This window comes from Solanum pennellii, chromosome 1 (genome assembly GCF_001406875.1).
Source record: "Solanum pennellii chromosome 1, SPENNV200".
NCBI lineage: Eukaryota > Viridiplantae > Streptophyta > Magnoliopsida > Solanales > Solanaceae > Solanum > Solanum pennellii.
The window spans coordinates 88,138,877-88,149,175 of NC_028637.1; the positions used below are offsets into that span (position 1 = coordinate 88,138,877).

At 33.6% G+C, this 10,299-nt stretch overlaps 1 protein-coding gene across 1 annotated transcript; it reads right to left on the bottom strand.

Moving 5' to 3' along the window:
• Positions 1-2,926: 2,926 nt before the first annotated feature.
• On the bottom strand, positions 2,927-9,944 carry LOC107008401 (LEC14B homolog). The gene is made up of 10 exons (XM_015207423.2): positions 9,771-9,944; positions 8,967-9,385; positions 8,740-8,859; positions 8,239-8,316; positions 6,788-6,970; positions 5,924-6,001; positions 5,357-5,532; positions 4,837-4,995; positions 3,866-3,926; positions 2,927-3,437 (listed from the first exon to the last, which is right to left on the bottom strand). Exons 2-10 carry the CDS (start codon positions 9,333-9,335, stop codon positions 3,249-3,251), a joined length of 1,413 nt encoding a protein of 470 aa, XP_015062909.1. The 5' UTR covers positions 9,336-9,385; positions 9,771-9,944; the 3' UTR covers positions 2,927-3,248.
• Between the last annotated feature and the right edge of the window lie 355 nt (positions 9,945-10,299).

Genomic DNA, 10,299 nt, shown 5'->3' on the forward strand with positions numbered 1-10,299 from the left:
CCCACTAATTAACTCAAGGTTACCTCTTTTAACCCCCAAGTAATTAGACTTATTAACATTAACCCACTAACTTTATAATTAAAGCAGGAATAGTCCAAAACGCCCATTAAATTACTAAGCAGAAATCCGACCCAGCCTGGGATTACGCAGCCTGTAAAGGCCCGTCGCGCCTGCGACGGTCCGTCCTGCTGCTCCGTCACAGAGTTCAGAGACTCAATTCCTACTAAAGGGTCTGTGACGGTCCGTCGTGCCCACGACGGTCCGTCCTGCCATTCCGTTACGAAGTTCAGAGAGTCGATTTCAGTACCCAAATTTCAGAATTCTAAGTGTTTTGGAACGAGACCCCCTCGACGGTCCGTCGTGCCCATGACGGTCCGTCGTGGGATCCGTCGTCTCAGCCAGTTTTTCCAGAAATAAAATCTGCCGCTCAAAACGACTAAACAGGTCGTTACAATACACAAAAATGTTACATATATAATTTATTAATTTTCTATCAGATTATCGATTAACTTGTTAAGAAAAAAATCAAACCGTTAAAAATTGATAACCCGATAATAATAAAAAATTAAAAGCGCTATCAAAAACTTTAAATCAATAAATCAATGATTTTTTTGATTAAACTAATCGATCTCAATTCAATTTTAAACAACCCTAACCCCTTTCTCTTACCACATTCCCCCATTCCAAACTTTTACTTTTTTAAAGAAAAAAATCTTTTATAAAAGTTTTTAAAAGAATCTTACTTTCATCTCCCCCTACACTCTCAATCCTTTCAAATAATACTTTAAATATTAATTTTATTTTTTTAAAAAAGAACTTCTCCACCCCACATAACTTTTAGCTTTCAAATTTTTTTCTCGTTTTATTTTAGATATTTGTATATATAATCTAATGCATTCAATCCCAACTAGTTTTAATTTAATTATATTAAAATATTATTAATTTGGAATAGATGTGCACAAAAAATATATTTATATATATGCTATTTTTTATAATATTAATTAAAAATATGTATTAATTAATATATTTTTAACAGACAATATATATCTTAATTATCTAATTCAATACGATCATTTATAAATGAAAATATTTTATCAAATTTTTAATTTTTTACATTTTTGATAATTAAATTTTATTTTAAAACTTTATCTAAATGTGCCATTACACATTTACACTTGTAATTTCATTAAGACAAACGAATAGGTCATCATAATTACTATATTATGTAATCATTAGATTGTGTAATTACATTAATTTCAATTATCAAGTGACTTTTCAAATAAATATGTGATATAAATAAAACGATTAATCACTATCAATAGACTTGTTAAAGCCGTGAACCACAACATACTTAGTACTGTGTCACATAGAGACATGTTTTGGGAAAAGGGTCAAAACTATTCGAAAAGGTCTAGATATACCCTCCATTTAAAGTTTGGTTCACTCATGCCTTCGCCGTCCAACTTTTGGTCCAAATATGCCCTTATGGACGTTAGTTGCCATGTAGGACATATCCAACTCATTTTTCATTTCTTTAAATACCACATAAAATTGTCATGTCATTCTGACCTTACCACATGACATTTGTATGAAAATGGAAAGATATTCGGACTTATAAACACCTATCCGGCCCATAAATCAACCCACTTTTAAATAAATTATCCGACCGATTTTCTACAATTTTGTTTTATTTTTATTTTTTCGATAAATTCCGAAAATGAGTAATTGATTAATAAAAAAATAGGAAAAATATGAAAAAAAATATAAATTCAACGCCAAAAATTCACAAATAATTATAGAAACCTTAAATTCAATTTAAACACTTTTCTAAAAAAAATTATTTTTTGGATAAATCCCAAAAATGAGTAATTGATTAATAAAAAATATGAAAAAAAATATAAATTAACCCCAAAAATTAAAAAATAAATACAATAACCTTAAATTCAACAATTTCAATATTTTTTTAATTTTTTAATTTTTTCGGCAAATCCCAAAAATGAATTTATTAACAAAAAATATGAAAAAATATAAAAATTACGCAAAAAATTCACAAATAAAAAATAGGAAAATATGAAAAAATATATAAAATAAAAAAAACTGTTGAAATTATTGAATTTAAGATTACTATGTTTATTTGTGAATTTTGACGTAATTTTTTTATTTTGTTTTTTATATTTTCCCCTTTTATATTAATAAATTACTCATTTTCGGGATTTGTCGAAAAAAAATAAAAATTTTAAAAAAATTATAGAACGAAATTTTACTATATTTATTTGTGAACTTTGGCGTTAATTTATATTTTTTTCATACTTTTCATATTTTTTATTAATCAATTATTCATTTCGAGATTTACCGAAAAAATAAAATTTAAAAAAAAATTAAAATGTTAGATTTAAGATTACTATATTTATTTGTGAATTTTTGGCGTCAATTATATTTTTTCATATTTTCCTATTTTTTATTAATCAATTACTCATTTTCGTGACTTACTGAAAAAATAAAAATTAAACAAAATTGTTAAAATGGGTCGGATAGTGAATTTAAAAGGATTTATGGATCGGATTAAGTGTTTATGAGTCCGAATATATTTCCACTTTCATATAAATGTCATACGGTAAGGTCAAAATTACATGACAATTCCATGTGACATTTGAAGAAATAAAAAAATGAGTTGGATATGTCCAACATGGCAACTAATGCCCATAAGAGCACATTTGGACCAAAAATTGAACCGCGAGGGCATGAGTGAACCAAACTTTAAACGGAGGTTATATCTAAATCTTTTCGAATAATTTAGGGACATATTTGACCCTTTTCCCATATGTTTTTAGATCTCAGAGTGAAAATCCTCCTTTTTTTTTGTATTATTTGTTGAAATAAATAATACATATACGAAGTAGTACACTACATGACATGCATTCAATGATTGAGTGACTGTAAATGCAACTTTTTACTCTAAATCTTTCATAAAATTCTCAATCAACATTCACCTGTAATAGAATCACAATTCACAGCCCCTTTTTACATAATATCTAGTGACAAATGCCCAACTAGGCAACCATTAGGATTTGAACTCGCAACGTTCTGACCTGTCGCGCCATTGGACTATCCCGTCAGGGACAACCAGAGTACACGGCTACATGTCGATATGCAGAAAGAACATGAACAGACCTCTTAAGCTTTGGAAATTTCAATCAGTGTGTACTCTAATAGCATCTTTCTGCATGCTGCTACTAGCAAGTATCAACTTAAGATCGCCTCCATCGTCTGGATAGAGGCTTCTTTGGCAATGGGCTTGTATCAGCACCAGAAAACTCCCATTTAGCAATGATACCATCCCATCCAGAGCTAACGAGCGTAGGGTAGTAAGGGTGCCAGTTACAGTCTCTCACCGGCTCCTGATGGTAATCAAGTTTTGCAACCCGAGCTCCACTCACCTACAAAAGGAATGAACGAGATGCATGATGGTAATTGGTAACCAAGGCTTTATCAAGTCCGTTGCTTCCAAAACAAATTCAATGCGACAAAAGCTACCCCGGACACCACACATCATCAAAAAAAGAAACGGGGTACGCAGCTTGACCTTCGTATTATATTATATGAAGCATGTCCAGCGTTGGAACTTGGAAGCGACATATATTAAAGGGCATGCTCAAATTAAACTTCTTTTTCTGTAATCAACCATCTAATTGGATACATAACATTTTTCTTATGCTAATCATTGACTGCTTAATCGTCAAGTTAGAGAAAGGGGAGTGCAAGACCATAGTTCCACCATATCAGCTTATGATTATGAAGCAATAAAGTAGGACGTTGAAAAGATAAAAGAACAAAATCAAATAAGGGTATAAAAATCCAAGCATACCACATCATAGATATAGACAGAAGAATCGCTTGATCCAGCGAAGATGAACTTTTGCCCTGTGCTGCAAATTAGAATATTTGCTGATTAGACGACTGTTCTACAGATGGCATCAAATACCAGAATCAAGGACCAAAACGCAACACACTATAGGAACATGACTCACAAGGTTAATAAATTCATGGATCACGATAAAACTAGTTATTATTATGAGTGTCCTCTGTATGGAACAAAATATTTTTCAATTTTCTCATGTGTGGTTGGTCAAAGTGAGGAAAATAATTTCCTTAAAAATAAGGAAAATGAGCTCCCTCAGGGAAGTAGGGAAAACAAGTTGCATAAGTCACCTTCCAAGTTTATTGTCTCCTCCCCCACCAACCAAACACCTCCGACCCCCACCCCTTGACCATCCCACCCCCGAACCCCCACTCATCCCACTGTCATATTGTTTTACTAGATTACATATAAATGCTCTTGAAATAAATTAAAAAATTGCTTACGTACCACACATTAGAAAATAAAGTACACTTGTTTTCTAGGAGAACATATTCCGTGGAAAATAATTTCCTTCAAACCAAACACTTAAAGCTGAAGCAATTCCTTGATTTAACTGTTGATTATACCAAGCAAATATTGGACATTGGTCTTGGCCCTTAGGTGAGGATGTCTCACGAAAAATCCATGAAGTTAAGAAAATCAATTCCACGATTTCTCTCTATTTGTAATCCAATACAAAAATCAATTGGTTCCATAATACAAGCAATAAAACTGATGCCAATTAATTTGGAATATTCAAAAATCTGGAATTTCTTGAGCCACAGCAAAGAAACAATTATGATATGCAGAGGCACTAAAAATTCCAAAGCTGACAAAATATACTTGTAGAAGCAAGAAAAGTTGGCTAAATATTTTATTTAGAAACATGTTTAGCAAAGAAAACTCGATAAATATTAAGAATTGCATGAAGCACCAACCTATGTGCAGGAGAGAAATAGCAGCGTATAAGAGTGCGCAAGACTGAGTGGCCTTTATAAGTAGACAATGACAGGTCATGTGGATTTCTCTTGTTTCTAACATGCTCTGGGTAGCCCATCCATCTGTAATCCCAGTCATAACTTCTAGGCCTTGGGGAGCTACATAAAAGAAAGTAGTCTTATTAGCAGTGCCAATGAGATCTTCTTTGGCCTCAAGTGGCAACCATTATAGAACAATTCCAAACAGGTTAAACCAATAAGCCCACTCTCTGCATAACACACTCAAATATTTCTATGTAATGAAGGGTAGAGCAAATTACTCAGGCAATGTAGGCCCTCATGATTCAAATGCACTGATTAGTCATGCACTGAAGCACAAGTAGACAGGGAAAAGAAAATCACTTCAAGGACTAACTATGCCCATGGGGGGCGGAAAGGAAGATGTGTCGAGGAAAAAGTAGGAAAGGGAGACGGACAACAGAAAATGAAAAAAAGAAAAAAAGGATCAAGTGACACATACTAATTAATGTTAGAAGACATTTTCCTTATATCCCAGAGTTTGATAGCCTGATCTTTCCCATTTGAGATAAGATACCGGCCATCTCCTCGAGTGTCAACATATGTAATGCCTTCTAGATGTCCAATGAGAACCCCAGCTGCTTGCTCTCTAGTACCAAAGCAACGCCTGTCCCAAACCTGAATATGATCAAGAGACCTTTCTAAGTCAAACATAAATACTTGCAAATTCTAAGAAAAGAGACACCATCAGTATTTCGGCGGTCCATGAGAATCCTAATGAATCCTCCAATGGTAGTTAAAAAGAAGCATTTTTTAACTTACCAGAATCATTAAGGGGTACGAAGCTGATTTTAGAAATGGTACAAACACCATCGGTAAACAGAACTATAAATGATAAAGGGTTCCATATGACCCATCTATCTGAATTTTAACAGGTAACAGCATCATGAAATATGCTTCACTAAACAGACATTTTACCAGTCTTGGGTTGGTTAAGTAACAGCAGAAGTAGCCCAGAAAATGGTCATAGGAAATGAATTAAGTCCATCAAAAAGTAGGATAAACTTACCTTACACAGGCTATCATCGCTTCCAGAATATATGAGGTGTCCAGTTTCGTCAGCAAAGCATACAGCATTAACATCAGACTGCAATGAAAAATAGCAATCAAATCACAGTATGCTTTTACATCTGTGTAGGAAATATCTAAGAACCTGAAAGAGTGCCTACAAGATGTTTATTACAGCATGCGATGCATTAAGTATTAAGCATAAGACACCCACTTCACAAGCTCTTGACATCAAATGGCAAAGTTTAATGGATATTTGGTCAAACTTGTGAATTAAAGTTCTTGAGGAGATTAATAACACAACAAGGTAAAATGCTGCAGTACCAAACTAAGTTTATTGTGATATTTAGGAAATTCTTCGTTAAAAGAAGCATTTTACTCTATGCATATATTGAGAACATAAATCAACACTAAATCTGCGAGTCAGAAATTCTATGATCATGCTAAAATACTAATGTCCTCTTTCAGGAAAGTGATAGGATAAAACTGAGCAGATCAGCAAAAAGAACAGAAAAAGTGACATCCTAAGGGGAAATGCAACATAAAAGGAAATGTCATAACAATGTATACATAGGTTCTAAGAACCAACTCTCACTTAAGTGTAATTAACTTTTGTAGGTTCAACTCTTTCCCTCACCAAAAGAAGAGAGATAAGAAATGCTCGATTAGATATAGCACACATAATATTTAGATCATCTAATGACGGAAACATTATTCCAAGGTACCTAATTCAGGGGCACATCCAAATTCTTTTTATATTTCATGAGAAGATAAACTTGGAAAATAACATCATATGAAGATGATACCAAAATGATTGGTTAGCCATATCTGCTATAAGCCTATAACTAGAAGAATATCACAATACCATATGAGCCGGAATTTGGAGACTTAGCCTTTTTGCTTCAAGATCATAAACATATATTGAACTGTCGCTGCAGCCAGCAACAAGTTCTCGCCCATCAGTAGAAAACTTCACAGAGAATATTCCAAATGTATAATTGTCATGATCATAGGTAGGGGAAGAAAATTCCAAGCCTTCATGAATTTCCTGCAGAAAAAGAAGAAATACCAGAAAAATTAAATACACCTAAACTCACGAACTATATGCTCAAAAGTTATGTTGTCATTGTAATGACTTGAACCAATTTAAGATGGGCGGCCATATCATCAAGGACCAGGTGTCCTCCTTAAATTGAACTTTCAGACAAATGCAGCCAAAGTTTATCTACCTAATTACTACTTACTCCCTTTTGTAAGGAAGCTCCCCATCCATAGGAGATCTAAGGAGGAGTACTAGGGTCAGACTTCTGCACAATAGCTTCCTACTAGAAGATCTAAAGAAGACTCAGCTACACACTGGAGCATCAAAACTAATTTGCTTTTGATCACAGATCGGGAGAACTAGTAACAACTACTTTTAAGGCACTAGTTGAAACTTAACTAGAAAATGATTTGAGTATTGCTGAACTACAAGGTATTAGATACTTTCATCATGTGGTTGATTGATCACTTTCAGCATAAATCCTCTTTTAGAAATAGTGACAAGAATTGAAGTGCCAAATGAGGTCCAATATCCATGATACCATAACAAAAAGCAAGAAACTTCTGTTGTTTATCCTCCACATTGATATACATTAGTGTATGCAAAAATCCAGAAGGGGTGATGTAAGAGGGTTCAAAGTAAGCATAACCGAAGCATGAAACTATAGTATAATTTTTCACTTGTTAGTCTTATAAATGCAAAAGAAAGTTGAAATTTAATACCATCACCTCTATTATTATACAAAGTCTTTGTATGGCTATCAAATACCTACATTGACACTTGAGAGCATTGATTATAGAAATTCAATATGACAGTCATAGAATACACCATTTCATACCCAATGACTCCCTCAAATAAGACTTGCAATTGTCCCAATGGAAATTATAGTGGCACTACTACTTCCCTATAACGAGGCACAACATACCACTTCTTGCTGAATCAACTAATATAACAAGATGCACAGGATACTCTAAATTAGCATCATCACCTTAATTACCCTAAAAGTAAAGGGGATGCAAATGATGCCTGCACTGTTCATGCAGGTGATCAGAAATTACAACAAAAATTCAGATTCTTCATTTGAAAACCACAGTACTGGTAAAAGTTAGTTCCTCTGTATTTGAAATCTACAGTCATCTTTTTAGCACGAAATTCACAGGAGTGCCCATTAATGACTTCTATGACATCGACAGGTGACAGAATAGTGCAGCAAAGATGCATATCATAAGTTTTCTATCTTTTACATGTTTTGACATATAACAAGTAAGATTTACCGTAACATTTGCTACAGACTGTTTCATGCCAGATCCAACATCAACAATATGGACAATGGGTGAAATACTGGAATAAACCTGTGGATCAACACATAAAAACCAACTCAGAATAGTAACAGAAGAAATGACAGCAGAAAAACATGGTGTATTAGATGCTATGCTAACCAAATTCAATAAGTTATAGATGCATCACATATTAAGAGCTCGCGATAATGTACTGAAAATATCTTTCATGATGTAACAAGAAAAACAAAGCTTATCCTCATTTTCACAGACTCTGTTGAAGCAAATCAGAAATAAAGCAGCCAGATTTATTGGGAAGGCATTCATCTCAATATCTATGTACGCTGTTATGCAACAAAACCACATCTACAGAGTCAAGAACTACTTTTGTATCTTTTAACAGATTCCTGGAAGCATAAGAACCAACCAAATCTCATTTATAACCATATGGACAAGGACTAATTATGCACAAAGTTGTGCTAATCATCACGAACTTACAAGAAAACGTTGGTCAGGAGAAAGCGATGTATCGGTGATTGTCCATCTCAAACTTTTTGCTCTAATATCCTTCTGAATTTTCCAGCCTTGATCAACATTATATATCCTAATATGACTTTCCTGTTTCCAGGAAGAACAATAAGATCATAACATGACATTGGTCACGAAACATAGCTAAGAACTCTATATATATCCGGAAATAGAAAATTCAGCTACATGGATCAAACCTGAAATCCGGCAACAAAAAGAGAACCATCCGTCGAAAACTGTGAAACATAAGCACAGCTCCTCATTTGGTCAACTACAGAGGGACCATTTGTTGGAAGATACCGGCTCAGAAGATGACAACAATCAGATGACGAAAATCTTCCTCTGCCTGTATAATTCCCTTCTCTAGCAGCCAACATTTTAACAGATGAAACTGGTTCTTTTCCCTTGCCAGGAAGCAGGTGCCTCATTCTTTCATGGGGATTTGACCTAATCTTTGTAAGTTGGGAAATCTCATGATCAAGAACACTTGTTCCACCCCTTTCATCAATAAGTTTCATCCCATCTCCCCTAGCCCTTTCATTCAAGAACCTTCTAGACCTGCTCATTCTCTATCTTTGTCACTTCCCCTCAAAGTACCTAACCATACTACACCAAACTGAAGAACATATTTTAAGTAAGATGGGGCACTCAAATCAATACACTAGCTATCAAAATGAATTGAGGTAATTTGAACAACCCCTTTAGCTTCAAATTCCAAAAGATGAAATCTTTTTCATACAACATACAGAAATAAATGAACTGAGGTAATCTGAACAACCCCTTTAGCTTTAAATTCCAAAAGATGAAATCTTTTTCATACAACATACACAAAAAAATGAACTGAGGTAATCTGAACAACCCCTTTAGCTTGAAATTCCAAAAGATTGAATCTTTTTCATACAAGATACAGAAAAAAGTTCTTAGGATCAAATTATACAGTTATAGTGAGCAACAGAACATGTAAAGAAGTGAACTGAAATGGGAAAAGAAAAGTTTGATACCTTAGGATTGAGAAGAAGGCACAGAAGCCAAGAAAGTAAATTTTGATTTTGTTGAATTTGCTCACGGTTTGTGTAGCGAATACGTGGAAGTAGAGGGTCTACTCCTGGAAGTTGGAAAATCCGCTAACACCTATTGGATTTAGCTAATAGCTGGGGTGTTCTGGTAAGGCCCTGGTTGGATCACATATAATTTAGAGCAAGTCGGTCGGTTTTTGGTCAAAATTAAATATTTTTTAAATTATGAAAGTCAAATTAAATTAAATATGATATACATTGACTATTATAATTTTGATTTGATTATTGATCATGCGTACACTAAGATAAAATTAAAAGATAAGATAAAGAGTAAAAAACAAATTAAGTAAATAAAAAATGATAAAAAAACACACCAATTATTTGTTATGGCCCTGCAAGCCTTAATGATGTTCGATTTTTATCCGATAACAAGAAATTGGAATTGATTATTAATGCTTTTGTTTTAGGAAAACCATCTTGTTAGACATATATATATATACCGTGTTGTTATATA

What these genes read in the sequence shown, in the direction of transcription:
- LOC107008401 (XM_015207423.2), bottom strand. Translation starts at nt 9,335, where the DNA reads ATGAGCAGGTCTAGAAGGTTCTTGAATGAAAGGGCTAGGGGAGATGGG. An exon ending in TCCAAATTCCGGCTCATATG is followed by an intron (nt 6,002 to 6,787) that starts GTATTGTGATAT and finishes TTTTCATTGCAG; the next exon opens with TCTGATGTTAATGCTGTATG. An exon ending in ATGTCTTCTAACATTAATTA is followed by an intron (nt 4,996 to 5,356) that starts GTATGTGTCACT and finishes TCTTTTATGTAG; the next exon opens with CTCCCCAAGGCCTAGAAGTT.